The 17162-nt window shown below is 45.5% G+C and overlaps 1 protein-coding gene across 1 annotated transcript in view; it reads right to left on the reverse strand.

Moving 5' to 3' along the window:
* Positions 1-14333, reverse strand: part of LRRC1 (leucine rich repeat containing 1) — a 74666-nt gene extending 60333 nt beyond the window's left edge. The window contains exon 1 of the mRNA XM_075707850.1: positions 14175-14333. Within this exon, the coding sequence (XP_075563965.1) occupies positions 14175-14333 (159 nt within the window). The remainder of the gene's footprint in view (positions 1-14174) is intronic.
* Between the last annotated feature and the right edge of the window lie 2829 nt (positions 14334-17162).

The raw sequence follows: 17162 nt of genomic DNA on the forward strand, positions 1-17162 counted from the left end.
CCCTCCGCTCCGCGGCCCAATTTCAGAAGGACTAATGAAAGTTGGGCAGGATACGTACAATTCCAGGTCCTCCCAGCTTGAGAAGGAACCCAAGCCAGCCCTGTCTCTACGGTGAGGACATGGGCATGCAATACAGACAGGATGCTAACTTTCCCTGACCCCCAGATATGGGCTCAGAGGGTCTGGCAGCCCCCAAGACAAAAGAACCATCAAAGGACACAGGACAAGCTGCAAGTCAGGTCAACCTCAGGCACTGGGAGCAGCTGGCAATCAAAAGACAAAATGGTCATTAAAAACCTATTGAGATGTAGGCATCCCTAGGAAAGTTGGAGAGCTCTTATGTCGTCACAGCTATCCTCTCTTCCCGGCCGGCCTTTGAATGGGCGACTGCAAGTAGTGAGGATTTGTGTACAAGTCGTCTTGACCATAACTGACCGGACTCCTCAAATTTTGAGAGAGTTTTGTGTCCCCAGACTGCACGGGCATTTTTGCCCAGCAGCCGGAACCCATGCATCTCACCATGCATGCCTGTACCCTCATGGGTTTTGCCCCTCAGGGTAACTGAAAGATGCTAGTAAGTTTGGGATATCTGCTTACATTTAATCACCCGCAATCCTTTCTTGGAAATTAGCGCCTTTCTTTTCATTATTTGATTTAGGTGCTATAGTGTGTTCTGAATGTCATTCAATTCTATCTTAGATTGACATGAAAAGCAGCAGTAAGACAGGCATCTTACTAGGACACAAGGTAAAAGGAGAGTCTTATGAATCTGCACTACAATACAGGTTTTCAATCTTAGTTTGAGTGTCTTGCACCCAAGATCATAAATCAGGTTTTGCGTGCAAGGTGTTGCAACCTCAGCACCAATCTTTCAATATACATTGTTGCTTCTTGTCACAGAAAGATAAAACGCAACTGAAGTTAATGCGTTTTCCCTCAAAAACATGTGTTCCTTTCAGGGAATAAAAAGGATAGAGCTTTAAAAAGTTTATAAACACTCAGCAGTCAAAACATGCACCAGACCTGAATGTGAAAATTCAAAGGCATTTTTTGCATCAGAATGGCACTCATTTCCCCCCCCAAATATTAAAAGCCTTTGATAACAGAGTTGAAATTGTAAGAGGAAGATAAAATACCTTTACAATTCCACATTTCTAGCTCCCTAAAAACATATATTAGAATTAAAATAGCCACAAATGGGTTTTTAATCCTTCTTTTTCCTCACAAGATCCATAACTGCATTTTCATACCATTTACATTTTTTGTCTTCTAAAACAAGTGCATACCTTTTGCTAAATATTTATTAATATGACTAAATCAAGAATCCATCAGTTTAGAAAAGCACTTAAAGATATTTTTGTGAAAACACAGCAGGAGTACACTCCACAGAAGAGATCCCAATCTGTCCTAACACTGTCCAAAATAAATACGTGCCACAAAGCGTTCCTCAGCCAGTGTGTAGCTGCTAAACTGTAAGACAGTTATAAATGTTAATGTTCTACTAAAAATCTTCTCATAAGCAACAGTTGTCCTTGCCAGAGATGCTCTGCAATGACAAGTGAGAAAAGACAGAAGGCACGTGGTTAAAACACAGAAGGAACACGTTTAAAACACAGAATGGTGATCAAAAAGCTGTTAAGGGCTGGGCATCCCTAGGAAGGTTTGAGGGCCCTCACCACACCACGCATCAGTGTTGTATATATTTATTAAGTGTGCAGAGCACATGTGTGCAACAAACAAAATTACACAATATTTAAAGGCATTCCTGTTTCTTTAACTGACTACTTAAAAGAAAAATGAACTGGGAGCTTTATTTCTAGTTTGCATAACATTTTTTAATGAATGACACCATTTCCTAGATAAAAATCAGAAACTGCAGTTATGTGAACAGCATTTCTTTGAACTTCTTGTTTGTTTTTTATCTTTAAACTACAGAACTCAATCACTCTTGCATGTTTAGTGCATTCTACTCCCTTTTCAGTAACTATTCTTCCTTTATCCAAGGCACATCATTAGTGCTCTAAAGCACTACTGAAGAGGCAAGCACCTCCTTTTTGCCATATTTGTTTTACCTGTCAAAAAGACCACAGGAAGAAAGAGAATTAAGAGCTTACTGAATAGAGTTCAACAAATGTAAATATATATATACACATCTCTCTCTCTCTCTCTCTGTAATTTCTTAAATATATGCCAACCAGGAACATGTTCCTAATTCAAAATATCAGGCACAGTTCTATTTGAAAAGCACTAACACAAACCAAAGTGCAATGTGGTTGTTGGCCAGAGCAGCACATCCACCCAGCATGCTGTAATAGCAGGTTTTGATCGCAGACCCGACGTCTCTACGAGTATCTTGGCAACACTTTTAATGCTGCTTAGTTTAGCCAGCCTAATTAATAGTGCTTCAATGAGACAAATAATTCCATCAGCATCAGCACTAAAGAAACCTACAACTTTCTATGTAGTGGCAATTCGCAACCTTCAATTGAAGTGTTTCCTGCTATCAAAGATTTTATAGAGGTTTCTCTTATATGGATTTTCTAACAACACGCATCTTGAATACAGCCCTTCTCACACTGGAAAACTAACCCAGTCTCTCTCCTCCACCCAGCTACGTATTTTTTTAAAAACTTCATTCTGACAAAACTGGGTCCATGTCAGCCAACGGAAGAAGAAAAGTGATAAATGCATGACTCACTGAAAAGTATAAACAAAGAGTGTGATCCCGCAGTCCTCATTTTTTATACTTTTTTTTTTTAAAAAGAATACCATTACAACTGGCACTCTTGATTCTAGAAATAAAAGTTAACAGAATTAAGCCAAACTAGTAGGACTGGTAAAACCCAAGATATTCTCCTGCAGAAGTGGCCAAAACAACACACATCACTGGCTTTCTTTCAGTGGTTCATTCCTGCAACAAAAACCACTCATGCCCGACAATCTTGCCTGAATGCTTCAGCATCTTTCCTGATGTGATGGGGGGGGGAAGAAATAGAGGAAAACAGTAGGCAATTGAAATAAGAACACAGGAGGGCACGAAGACTTACTAGCAGCAAACACTGTTTAAGGGGAGGAGCAACATCTCACTGCTAGAGCCTTTCCAGTGCTAGAGGCATGTCAAACTCCAAACCCGTTTGGCACAAGTAGCATAACTAAATGCTTACTGTTAAGCAAAATGTTTCCATAAAGAGACCACTACTAGCAGCAAAGAGAATTAAAATTAGAGATTTTCGTGAAATCCACTGCCTAATTTTTGAGATGGACCAGCACGAGCAGCAGAAATTAGAACAAGAGGCAGAGGAGGAAGAAAACTGCAAACTAATTCCAGTTTCAGGGTTATATTCACACAGAATAGAAAGGGTGGGGTGGGGGGGGGGTGCAGGCACTTGAGCTGTTGCTGGCAAGCTTAAAAATTTGTGAGTCCTTGCTGTTATGTCAAGTTTCCCTTAGACACCAATATGGATTTTCAACATAAGCATGCTGCCTCAGCTTTTAAGGCTTCTTCAGGAAATTACAGTATTATATTCAAACAGGAATTACCAAGACACGGTACATTACTAGGTCCTGTTTCTTAAACACCATCTATATTTATTTCACCCATTTTCCAAACCTATAACTGACCAGCTAAAGGATATCCACTCTTTAGAATTAAAAAGCAACCCACAGTAATTTAAACATAGTTTAACTCCTAATTGCATTTCTGCTTCAAATCTTATTTCAGGCTCCATTTTCCTCTCCTACATTGTAAACAAAAATCAATGGGGAAGCCTTCACTTTATTTGTTCACTTCCACTCACCAGCTATGTGTCCTCCTTCAGTCACCAGATAAGGGAAACTGCAAACAATCCTTCCCCCACCCTTTTTATACCGCCTCAGAAAGACCTCAGAAAAAGGTCTTTCTTCAGGCAAACACAAGCAGAAGCTGCAATTTGAGTTTGGTAAGCAAAGCAGTGAACAAGATAAGGCATCAAATCTGTGAAATAGCCTCGCAGCATGGCTGACACAACACTGTCCAGCTCCCCAACAAGGTCCCAAATCACTCGCTTTTGGCCCCTAGAAGTTATTTTTTTTGCCTGCACCATTGCACAGCTTCAGCAAGAGAGCAGGGGAAGCCCAACATTTCTTTAGGCGAGCATGCTGCTTGGTGGTCAGGACACTACAAGAACAAGGATTAAACCACATAAGGAAGAAGCAGCACTGAATTCAAGTGTTCTGCTTCCTGAGGATGTGTTTAATAACCAGGCTCTGGCACCGGCATACGTACAAACACATTCCCCCTGTCTGTCAGAAGGGCAAAGGTGAAGAGGGAAGGGCGAGCTTTTCTTCATTCCTCCCCCACCCCACTTTTGTAGAAGTCATCGACAGTCAATCTTTGAAAGACCATCCATAGGGGACACTCAGTGCTAAGGATTCCAAGAGGATAGGACACTCGATGCCCTACGCTAACCAACTGGTGGGATTTCAGACATCGCTTCGACTCCGAAGTCAGCCAGTGGACATACCAGCCGGGAGTTGATGAGAACCATGGCCATGCTTACGCTCACAGAGAGATGTAACACACCCTGCCTTCCACTGAAGCCTCAAGGCACCAACTAACTTGGAAGCAAAAAACTCTTTCTAGGACGCAATCCTGTACATCACCATCTTAAAATCCACCCCAGAGACTCCCGCCAGTAGCATGAGCGGGAGCACTGAGGAAAACCAGCAAGAGCACAGAAAACAGTCACCTTCCCATAAAAGCATATCCTAACTAGCTGTGCAATGAAACGCTGAGGAAGCGGGATCCTGCTCCAGCTTCATGAAGTGTGTAACGAGCTCCCGGCAGACTCCAGTGAAGTCTAGTATGGGCATTATCAGCTTGGCATCTCTGAAGCTGGCGTTCAACACCTACCTGCTACGCTTCTGGCTCCTACTTGCAAAGCACCTGCCATTTTCTGAGCGACAGTCAACGATGCACCAGTTGCAGGTCCTAGTCTCGGTTGTTACCATCCATCCATTTTCAAAAATGAACAAGGGACCATCCACTCTCAAAAACCAATACACTGCAGCACTGAATCAAAATGCTGCTCTACCGAGCGATGCATTGAACAGGTTGCCTCATACTGTTTCCTGGCAGGCAAGGATTTACTTTCTCTTTTATGTCAATTAAGCAGAGACAACAAAGGTTAAAGAGCACTTGATGCCATAGCCATTAGAGTACAGCAGTGGGAGGGACTATCTCTGCCTTTAAGAGAGGCCAGAAAACATCTGCTACAACAAAATATGGATTCATTGCAGTTAAATGCATTTGCCATTTGGAGAAACCAAAAGAAAAAAAACAAACAAAAACAAACAAAAAACCCCACATTTAATCTCACTAATGAATTTGTAGCATGCATTTTCCAGTATACAAGACTGTTGGCAGGAGGTAACATCTTTTTTTAGACCAACTGATATAATTAGAAAAATAAACTCCATGTATAATCGTAAAATTTATTTTAGAGCTACAGATGTATAATCTCTGCCCTCAAACCTTATCTGTATACATCACACAGAGAAGGGATTACTACAATACACCCCTTACAGAAAAAAAAAAAGTATTGAAACATAACCACCTAATGACTTTCTTCCAACTGAAGTCAAAAATCAGTAGAACTCAGCTGTTACTACAAAAAAACTGCCATTAGAAAATATTTCAAACCAAGCAGACTTCAAAATCTGAACAATCTCAGGGACATCAACAGGGAAGTCAGACTTTGTAGGGGACACCAGACTAAGTTCTCCCTCTGCTCCCATCAGACTGTGGTCTTTCAAATTTGATGTCAAAAGGCATAGTATCTTCTTCAAGTCTTAAGCAATACAACAGAAGAATCTGGAAGCTAAAAGAAAAACTAGAGATATTTATCTGGTAATAAACTTATTTGAAGCCTTCAACACAGCGTTCTACGTTTAGAGGGATGTTAACATAAGGATCCAGTGTTGCTTCTCTACAAACCATTATTTCTTTTAATAATTCAAGCATGCGTTGCACACAAGTACTAACTGATTATGCTCACAATAGTTTTTTACAAAAGGTAACTATTCTCAAGACACTGAAGTTGTAAAATTGCAGGTATTCTTTGAAAGTATTTTACATAGCATTTGTCATACTGAAAAAAAATTCTTAAACTTGCAGTAACACTACCTTTACTGTGTGCATATAGTCTACTTCAGTTTCACAGAGTGGCATAGCTCTCTGATATTAACTGGAAGTACATGCTTGTTCAAATTGTATAGTGGTATTTCATCAAGGATTTACAGCAAGATGTGCAAAAACACCATGATACTATCAATATTAAAACACAATTAAACATTTGAGGGTGAATAAACAGTGAAAAACATGACAATTCTATTTGCATCATTAAAAACATCAAAGCTAAAGACAGGTAGAATCCTTGATACACCCTCTACAGAATCATAGAACAGTTGAGGCTGGAAGGGACCTCCGGAGATCATCTAGTCCACCTAAACCCCCTGCTCAAAGCATGGTTCACCTAGAGCAGGTCATCCCTGTGAGACCATGTCTAGTCACATTTTGAGCATCTCCAAAGATGGAGACTCCACAATCTCTCTGGGCAACCTGTGCCAGTGTTTGACCACCCTCACAGTAAAAAAAGTGTTTTCTTATTTCAGACAAAATTTCCCATGTTTCAGTCTGTGCCCATTGCCTCTTATAATGCCATGGGGCACCCCAAGAAGAGTTCTGCCTCTGTCTTCTTTACACCCTCTCATCAAGTATTTATATACACCAGTAAGATCCTGTGAGCTGCCTTCTCAAGGCTAAGCTATCCCAGCTCTTTCAGCCTCTTCTCAGGACAGATGCTCCAAGCCCTTAATAGTCTTTGTGGCCCTTTGCAGGATCCGGTCCAGTATGCCCATGACTCTCTTCTGGGAAGCCCAGCACTGGACACAGCACTCCAGGTGTGTTTCCCCCAATGCTGGCCAGAGGAGAAGGATCACCTGCTGGCAATGCTTTTTCTAACACAGCCCAGGATACTGCTGGCCTTCTTTGCCATGAGGGAGCATTGCTGGCTCATGGTCAACTTGTCCACCAGGTCACCCAGGGCCTTTTTCTGAAAAGCTGCTTTCCAGATGGTTGGCCCCCAGCCTGCACTGGAGAATGGGGTTATTCCTCCCGAAGTGCATGCAGGGCTTTATATTTCTCTTTACCGAGCTTCATGAGATTCCTCTCTGCCCATTTCTCCGGCCTGTCAGTGTCCCTCTGAATGGCAGCATAAACATCTTTCTTATCAACCACCTCCAAGCAGATCCGTGAACATGCCAAAGTCTGTTTCCTGAAGTCCAGAGTTGTGATGCCCCTTTTTGCCCTGTTCCCTCCTCTCAGGACCCTGAACTCCACCATCTCATGGTCACTACAGCCAAGGTGACCACGGTCACTACAGCCATTGCAACCCTGACCTTCACATCTCAACCTGTCCTTTCTTGTTTATAAGTATGAGGTCAAATAGAGCACCTCTGTCCATTTACTCCTTGATCACCCATGTTAGGAAGTCATCAATGCACTCCAGAAAAATCCTGGATTGCTTACATCCCACTGTGTTGTCCTTCCAACAGATGTCAGGGTGGTTCAAGACCCACATGAGGACCTGGGCCTGCCAACATGAGGCTTCCTCCAGCTACCTGAAGAAGGCATCATCTACTACTACTTCCTGATCAGGCAGTCTACAGCAGACACCCAAAACAATGTCACCCACTAATCCCAACCTGCTCTCAGCTGGCCCATCATCCATCCTAAGGCAAAGCTTCACAAATCCCTGCTGCTCTCTCACATGAAGGGCAGCTCTCTGTCCTTGCCTTCCTGGCCTGTCCTTCTTAAAGAGCCTGTATTCATCCATTGCAGCACTCCAGCCATGTGAGATATCCCACCATTGTCTCCATGATCCCAAGGAGATCTATATATTTGAAAAAAGGAAATAAAGCTTCTAGATGTTTACATTTTAAGAAGGGACAGTTACAACCCGTAAGCACAAATTTAAGAGAGGTATAGTATATCATCTCTTTCCACAGCAGATTACTGGCCATTGACCAAGAAAGCATCTTTCAGGCTTATGGTTGCATAATGGGAGAAACTATGGTAGAACAGTGAAATTTAGTCTAAAAGGTTTTTTTCCTGAGAAAGAGGTGTGGTATGGGAAGAACAGAGGGACTTCTTCTTAAGGAGCTTTCACAAGATTTTGGTATGATAACAGCACCCTGGATTTCAACACCATACATAATAAAGAGATACAGACATTGCCTAAGCCAAATGCCAAGCAGCAGCACACCACTGGCTTCTCTAACACAGAAACTGGGGCACAGGAAGAGGCCAGGGTTTAACCAGGTCTCTCGGTGAAGGGGTCTCGCATCGATCAAGTAACTCTACAGAGAGGCTTTAGCATATAACACCAAGAAGAAAAATTACAGATGACAGATACAATCTGTAAGCTCAAACAGAGAAATGAAATGATTCAGAGTTGCATCAGATTAGGTTTATAAAGGCTACATAAAAATCATTCCCAAAAGAAGAAAGAGTCCAGCAGACTCTTAAGCTAAACTAAGTGCATACATAAAACTTCAAATTAATTTTTTTTGCCATTGGAGTTTTCAAATAAACAACATCTGCAAAAAGTCTCACGGGGAAAGTGGTCTTTATCCTTTGAGTAAAACAACTGAGCAGCAGCAAGACAAAACAGCAGCAAAACAAGAGTTATAAGCTATTTCCACCACCCACTAATGCAAAGAATGCTAGTGATTTAATATAAAAGCCAAAATATAATACTGCATTCAGAGGTTCATAAGACATTTCTATTTTTTTAACCAGTGGAAAAAAAAAATATGCAGAGATCCCATTTTCTACTGCAAATTCCATGCACAGGGAAATTAAGTTGACAGGATGTATTGGCCCTTAAATTGTAATGTACGGGAGAACAAAACAACATTTCATCAACTACGGACTGATCTATCGAATTGAAAGCATTTCATTTTCATGTGATGCTTTTCATTAGAAAAGCTATTGAAATGCATCGTGGAGAATGTGTTATTTTCTTCTATGAAAGCAATTTGCCAGAAAGCATACTCTCCAGTGAAGTATAGTTTTTGACGTGTAGCAAATGATATACTACACATTACAGCTTGAGTTGAAAAAGCCTTCAAGTTTTCACTCCTAAGGAAAATAGAAGTGGTCCAGGTTTAGGAAAAAAACCCACAAACTACATTTTTAAGTCGCTCTATGCACACCGGTGACCACATACTATAGGTTTTTCCAATCAAATCAGATACACTAAATATTCAACAGAAGGCACTTCGGATCCAACACAGGAGAAGGCATTATTTAAGCAAGTTAAGAGACACGCTCTACCACTGGCCCTATACAAAGCCCTTCCTTTTGAGGCCAAAGGGTGCAGCTCTTTAATTTGTCTTGTAAAGCAGAAGTGGTGAGAAGCACGCTGACAGCTAGGAATTGCTGTTCTGTGGGAAAACAGCCACATCTGCCAAGAAAGACTAGAGAGACCTCAATATTGTGGAAAACCACCAGCAGCTGAATAGTACACAGCCTGCTCCTCCAGCACATCCCACCAGGCTGGCTCATCCTGCAGGAAGGGCAAGAGCAGAAGAGCGAACCTCGGAGGAAGCAGAAAGGAAGGGGAAAGAGCAGAGCGCAATGAAAAGGAAAAAAAAAAAAAAAAATGCTTGCAAGGGCAGTTGAGAATCTGGCACAGAAGGGACAGGAGAGGAAGCAAAGAATCAGAAACACAAGCAGAGCGAGCCGTTTAGGTCAGAGGATGTAAGCAAGATCCTGGGACATCATAGACAGGGGAGGATAGGAATGTATGAACATGCGGGGCAAGGAGTCGGAGACACCAGTGGTTACGGCAGAGAAATGTCACTGTCACCTTAAGCACAAGTTCTCCATCACGTAACTGGGGAAGGGAGGGAAGACGGGATCCAGGGATCCAGCAGAGCAGTTAAGACCACCTAGGGAAAGAATCAGTGTACTGACAGGGGAAACCAAAAGGATCCCTGTGCAGTAGCAAAATGATATAAGAAATTTGTAAGTTACTGTACGACTATAAATTATTACTTGTATTCCTGAGAGGCTGACAGGTATAGCTTCGGAAAAAAATTTATTTGTAGGGAAAAGGGGGCTCAGAGAAACTGAGTTAGCCCATTCTTTTCCTGGTCCACTTATGTATTAATGCACAAGGGAGCAAACAAGGAGAGGAGTGGAAATAATGGGGGGCAAAGACATCTCCCTCTGCTTTAGACATTTCTTTTCAGATGTTTCCAACCCTTCCTACCCCTCTCCCCTTAGAAATAGGTGAAGAATTCTACCATACATTTTGGTCAGCCAACACAACAAAAATAAAATCAATAAAGTAATTCTTTCAAAATAATTCAAGTGTATTTCTCATTTCTCCTCTCCTCTGGATACTTCAGATGACTCTCATAACGTACAAGGCAGCAGTATTGCTGGGGCTTTCTGCTAGTCCTTTCCCATTGAGACACTGCAGCAATTCTTTAAGTTGTCTTCTGTCTTTTGAGGGGATTTTCCTGTGTGTTTGTTTTGCTGGGGTTTTTTTGGTAAGACCCTAACATACGCCATGCTCTACTGTCCTCTAGATTAACAGAGGTTTTAAGTATGCTAGCAAAGACTGCAGATTAAACAAAGCCCAAGACTACTTCTGTACCTCAAAATGGAGGTATTAGGTGTATCAGAGTGTATTCTTTTACTGGTCTATTGGAGTAAACCAACCAAAGAACACCTTTCATTGCTACTTAATAGAAACGGGGGCAGGGAGAAACAGGGGAGAAGGGGGGGAAGCGTGTGCATCCAACGCAAGTTGCCCCATCAACTTGAGAGAAGCGCAGCGAGTTCACGAATTCCAACATGCCACTCGCTGATACTTATCTGCCTCAGAAAGCTTCACGTTTGAAGGGACGAAAAAATTGTGCAAGTGGAAGGAAAGCAGATGTCTAGAGATAAAGCCATCATCACCGTCTCAGACTTGCCGCACGGCAAAGCTGGGAGAAGAACTCACCAATATCTACTTGGTTTCAGAGAAGTATTACAAGACCTCCCGTTTCAGACCACAGCTGCCCACACTGGGAAGCTGAGGTCTGAACTACCAGTGCACAGAATGAAGAGCAAGGCAGCAGAGTTGGGGTCTTCCTCGTCCATCCAGCTATGGCAACTTCTGCTGCAAGTCACAGAGTCTACAGGGCATTTCTTCACTATTTCAAGGCCAGCCTTTACAGCAGCGATTTCCTAAGGAGGATCGCAACCATCTCAGTGACACAAACACCCCGTCGGTGTTACGGGATATATTACAGCATCAGCACAGCCTACAGATGATTCACCGAGGAATCAGCAGAGATCACTGTGAACTTCAGGACTTTGTCAAGTAAGGGAAAACATCTAACTAGCCGGCCACTCAGACTTAAACAAGTCTCCTGACTTGTTTAGGCCTGAACTGAGCACAAAAACGGTTTGATTTTGTGTTACCGCTTTTATGCATGTGGAGAGGAAACTTCATCGGGGTAAGGTAAGACTAATATAACGCATTACACTAGATTAAAGGGCATAACGACCACTAAAGATCTACGCTGACCTAACAGTTTGTTAACTATACACCCTAATGATTTCCCTCATGTTTTCCCTGCAAGAGGTATGGTGTAGCCCCGCTTTTTGTACTTATTTCCAATTCTGTATCTGTAGTTTGCATCAACACTACCCTTTTAATATAAAGGGGAATGAACAGAGTACCCTGTAGCTACCTGCCAAAGAGAGATCTTCCACTACTCTCCTCAGCCAGATTCCTATAGCAGAACTTTTAAAAACTATTTGCTGGTAGCAATTTTAAACAAGGCTCTTCCCATCCATTTCCAGCTTCAGTAGATTAGTTTCACATCCAGCATTGCTGCTGTATTTTTGTACCCAGAACTCCTACAGAGTCAGCACTTATCCGAGATGATGGCACTACATTCCATTTATCAGAAAACATTAATAAGGAGCTGACAAGGAAAGTTCATAGGTCCATGCAGGAAGCCCTAATAAAAAGGACTTCCTGCATCGCTGACAAGGCACAAAGTACTCAGGACAGATACTACAAGTATGTCTCTGTGGTTGTATTTCATCGGATTCCTCCTAGTCCAGCTAAAAACCCACAAACGTATTCCTGCAGTATATTTAGGCACTCCTGTAATCTGATCCATGCACATAAAAAAAAAAGTCTTCTAACTTCAGCTTTTGCTTGATTCCACTGCAATGCCAAGGAGCCTGGGTTGGTTTGGTTGTTTGTTTTTTTTTTTTACCCCCTCAGATATTTTTTACATGTATGAAACTTAATATGTACTCACATGTAAGTAATGGGAAGAAGCAGTCTTTTTAGCCATCACAGGACAAAAAAGGCTATTTCATACATTACAATTCAAGGAAGAGGAGAAACAATGAATAATTGCACTCTAAAAAATTTCTTTAAAGAAATAAATACCATAAAATACCATGAACATCATCATTTACATTTGTACATGGCAACCAGTTTGTGATGGATTTATTATTTAAAAAAGGAAAAAAAAAAACCCCAAACACCCACAACCAGAGAGACATAGGTCTCAATGGGATTTCAGTCACATTCAGTATCCCTGCAATAAAAAGTGTACAAGCCTGAAAGTCAACACTAAGAAGAAAAGTCCAGTACAAAAAGAAAGAGATTCCTGAGTCTAGTCTGTGTACAAAGCCAGTAGAAACTGCTGGAAGTAAAAACAGCACCCACACGGAGACTATGTAAACCAGTTTTGCTCTACTTCAGAAGGATAAAGGGCTCAGTCACGACAAGATGCAAACCTGCGCCTAGGATTTTCAAAAGAAAAAGCCAAACTTAATATGCCAGTTCAACCGAACATCTTCACTGCTGTCTACAGGAAAACTTCTCCACCACGATTACTCTTACTACCTATAGTGAAAAAGACAGTTTATGTGAGAGAATTGAGTTTAAAAAAAGAAAAGTAAGACTCTTTAGGTTTTGGTATGAACAGACCAACTTTGATTCAGGTAGAAACAAAGGTGCTTTTGAAAATTTCTCTGGCTGGTGAGTTCAGTTTCTTGGATTCCAAGTTAATAAGAGTTCACACACTTTCAAGGTGCAGCTTCCAGATAGCACTTCCCCTCCAGTGTCAAACTCTACCAGCCGCAGCTCACAACGGCTTCTCCGGTGTCCAAAGTTTAAAGAGGAAACACTGAAAAAAGCCATTGGTTCATCAAGTCAAACGTCGACCACGGCTCCCACTTGCTCTGCATCCGTGGAGTCAAACAGTGCCTCGCTGGAATTACTCTGAGGGAGCTTCTCTAGCAAAATCAGCAGTGCCAGCCAGCGAGTCACGCCGGTGGGTACCACCTCGACGTCTCAAAACCACATTAAATTGAAAGTAAATTCACCTTTGAAATCACTACCAAAAAAGTATTACGCACAAAAACCTGGCTGCGTGTTTCATGCAAGAAGCAAAACACTGACAACCGTGTGGGACTTACACCGAGAAAAAGAAAAAGCTTATTCGCCTCTCGCGCTTTGCATGGCAAAGTTTCCAGGAGTGGAAGGCAGAAAGGGGAACACTCCGACCTGCTACAGGGTTTTGGTTTTTTTCCCCACGTACAGAGCAGGCAGCATCTATCAAAAGGGGAAAAAGGGGGGGGGGGGGGCTTAATACCCTCCAAGGTCTCGTAATTCCGATGACGTGCGTGTTAATCACAACATATATTCACACCCTGTGACTCCGGCCCTAACCCCTCTGCCCTCCAAGCAGTGTTTTTCCTCCCGTAAGGCGCGGAGCTCCCGGTTCCGCTCGCGAAAGCCCATTTACCATCAGGCGCCGGCGAAACGCTAACCCCGAGGCTCCGGCTCTGCCTTTCCCTCGCGGGGTGACCGCCGCAGCCCGCCGGCCCCGGCCGCCCCACAGCCCGGGAGGCCGCAGCAGCCCCTCACCGCGGCCTCGGGGCGGCGCCTCCCCTCACCCCGCCGGGGAGCTCGGCGGGCACCTGCCGGGCCGCCTCACCTGCGCCCCCCGCCCCGGGCGGCGGCGGGGCTGGGACCGGCCCGGCCCCGCTGCCAGGGGGGGGCCGCCCCCCTCCCCCCACCGCCCCGTTCCCGCTCCCCGCTCACCTTGGGCAGCTCCCGGAGCTGGTTGGCGTCCAGCAGCAGCTCCTCCAGGCTGCGGCTGTAGCGGTAGATCTCCTCGGGCACGGCGGCCAGCGAGCAGTGCCGCTTGTCGATGGACTCCACATGGCGGTTGCACCGCCACAGGGGGATGCAGTGGAACATCGCCCCGCCGGGGGGGGGGGGGGGGGGACGACACACGGACACCGGGCCGCCGCTGCTCACCGCCGCCCCCTCCTCCCCGCCGGCCGCAGGAGCCGCTGCCCCCTCCGCCGCCGCGCAGCGCGGGTCCCGGCCAGCCGGCGGCGGCAACCCGCATCCAGCGCGCCGGCGGCGGGAAGCGGCCCCGGGCGAGCGCGGCGGCCCGGGGAGAACAATGGGCGGCAGCCGGGGCCGGGGCCGGGGCCGGGGCCGGGGCCGAGCGGGGCGGGGGGCGCCCCCCTACTGCTCCTGGGCGGGCCGCTGCCCTCCCCGCAGGGGCATGGCGGGGCGCCGGGCGCAGCGCTGCTCCTGCTGCCGCTGCTGGCGGCCGCCGCGCATTCCCGCGCCTGACCCGGAACACGGCGGCCTCCCCCTCCCCTCCTCCCCCGTCCCGGCTGACATCAGCGGGGCCGGGCCCTGCCGCCGCGCCCCGCCCCGCCCCGGCCCCGGCCCGCCGGCCTGCCCGGGGAGGCGGCCGGCCCCCCGCACCCCCCCGGCGCCGCCTCGCCGCGGGGCAGCCGGGGGCGGTCCCCGCACAACTTTCTGCCGAGGAGAGAGCCGCCGCGCCCCCGCCGAGTTCCCCGCGGCTGGAAGCGGAAAGCCCCGCCCGGGGGGTCGGGGGTCCCGGCGGGAGCAGCCGCCGCCGCGCAGCGCTGCCCCCGCCTCGGGGGGGGGTGCGATCGCGGCGGGCCGCGGTGCGGGGACGCGCGCTCTGCTTTCGGGCCGGCGGTGTCACACGGGCTGAAATGACCGGGCATGCCCTGCGGCGGGTCGGGCCCCTGGCTTTGCCGACTTTCGGGCAGGCCGCTCCTCAGCGGGGATGCTCGCAAACATCACCGAGCGGCGGTGTGCGCAGGCTGCTCTGACATTTGCTCTTCGGTTGCGCTCGAGCTGCGCCAGGGGAGGTTTAGGCTGGAAATTAGGAAAAATTTCTTCACGGAAAGGGTGGTCAAGCATTGGAACAGGCTGCCCAGAGAGGTGGTGGAGTCCCCATCCCTGGAAGCGTTCAAAAAACGGGCAGACGTGGCACTTCGGGACATGGTTTAGTCTAGTCTACCCTTAACTGGTTTAGTGTGGACTTGGTAGTGTAGGTTAATGGTTGGACTGGATGATCTTAAAGGTCTTTTCCAACCTAAACGACTCTATGATTCTGTGATTCTATTCTATGATTGTTGGAACACAACACTATCTGGAAAGTCACGTAATAAAATGTATGGAATGCTGTTTAGGTACCACGGCCGCGGATGATATTTTTCCTCTCAAACTGCTTTGCTGTGGCATAAAAAAATACCAATACGCTATCCTCAAGGCTCTCTGAAATAAGTTTTTTTTTTTTTTTAAATCCACTTTCAAAAGAGCCGATCGTAAGGTCAGAAGGTAAATGCACCGGCAGCCCGCTGCCTGCCTCTGCCGGCTCTGGCCTCCAGCAGCCCCGCTCCTCGGACCTCTGTCAGCAGGCGATGTGCTGAGCTCTAACAACAAAACACAGCTTCAGAGGCTCTCGTCTCTCTGGTTGCATAATAGCAATTTTGTAATCTACACAGTGACACAAAATACTTTTGAGAACAGGCACTTAACGTCAGAGCTGCTCTCGAAATATTGCTAATTCCTTGCATAATTATAACTGGGTGCAGATACAGGAATAGGGGAGAGGGGGAAGTTTGTTGTAGTCATCTCTGTTCTTCAATTCCTGCAAGATACTGACAATACTTAGTCTTATAAAATTGCAATGTATTTATTGTTGCTTTTTCTTAAATCAACTGGTAAATCTTGCAGGCTACACTTGCTTAATTTCTGTGGGAATTGCAGTGATCTGCCTATTTTTGCTTTTAAAAATCACATTTTAGGACCTTGTGAACTGTTACTCTTTGCTGACCTATAAAACAAGAAACTTTTAAAATGCTACCATTTTCTTCTAAGTACCTGAACAAAAATCTGCCAGAACCAACAGTTTCTTTCTTCGATCAGTACATCCAGGAAAAATAAATGGAACCTCCCAATGTGTCTAAATAAAGTATGTAAAGAAATCTGCTAGCCCACGGGGAAAGAACTGTAAATATTGCTGACCTGATAACAACTGAACTGAAGTGGTTTTTTAGAAAGCCACAGGAAACAATCTGACTTTTGACCATGCCAAGATTAAAAAATGTGCATTGGAGAGAAAGCGTCGGCATTTCACCTCAGAGGATCATAGCCGGGTTTCCAACATAATTTTCATCCTCTACAAGTGTACGAACCATTTATAGCACGCACAAAAAGAAAGCTGCAATTGATCTTTTGCATCCTGCATCTGAGAGGGAGATAGTTACCTAATGGTATTCTGAGTGGGGCTTGGAGATTAGCGTTCTCTATATATCTACAATATTTTGAAGAAAAGACTTCCTGGGCTCCTGCAGTACCCGTGGAGGGAGCGTTCATAAATGTGTTCACGTGTGCTTGGAAACGGGGTGGGCACACACCAGCACTCTCAGGCCTTCCCAGCCCCGGGGCAGGAGATTAGATAACTGCAAGTCAGGAGAAAATCAAACAAACGTGTTGTGCACCGGCACAGAGCTTGGCAAAGGGAGGGAGGCAGGAGGCTGGCCAGCAGATCTCAGAGGTGGAGATGAAGAGGACCATCACCATCACTCTTGGTGGGTCCCAGCTGGTGGCAAGCTGGGCACTGCCAGCACACTTCTTCCAGCTGCTGGTGAGGCTGGTCCTCCCTGAGGGCAAGCAGAGGGGCCAGGTTCAGAAAATCAAGCTTCTCATGGCAGCTCCGACGCAAGCTCTGACATAGGAGGTCTCAAACCA

The sequence above is a fragment of the Pelecanus crispus genome, chromosome 3, assembly GCF_030463565.1.
Source record: "Pelecanus crispus isolate bPelCri1 chromosome 3, bPelCri1.pri, whole genome shotgun sequence".
Classification (NCBI taxonomy): Eukaryota; Metazoa; Chordata; class Aves; order Pelecaniformes; family Pelecanidae; genus Pelecanus; species Pelecanus crispus.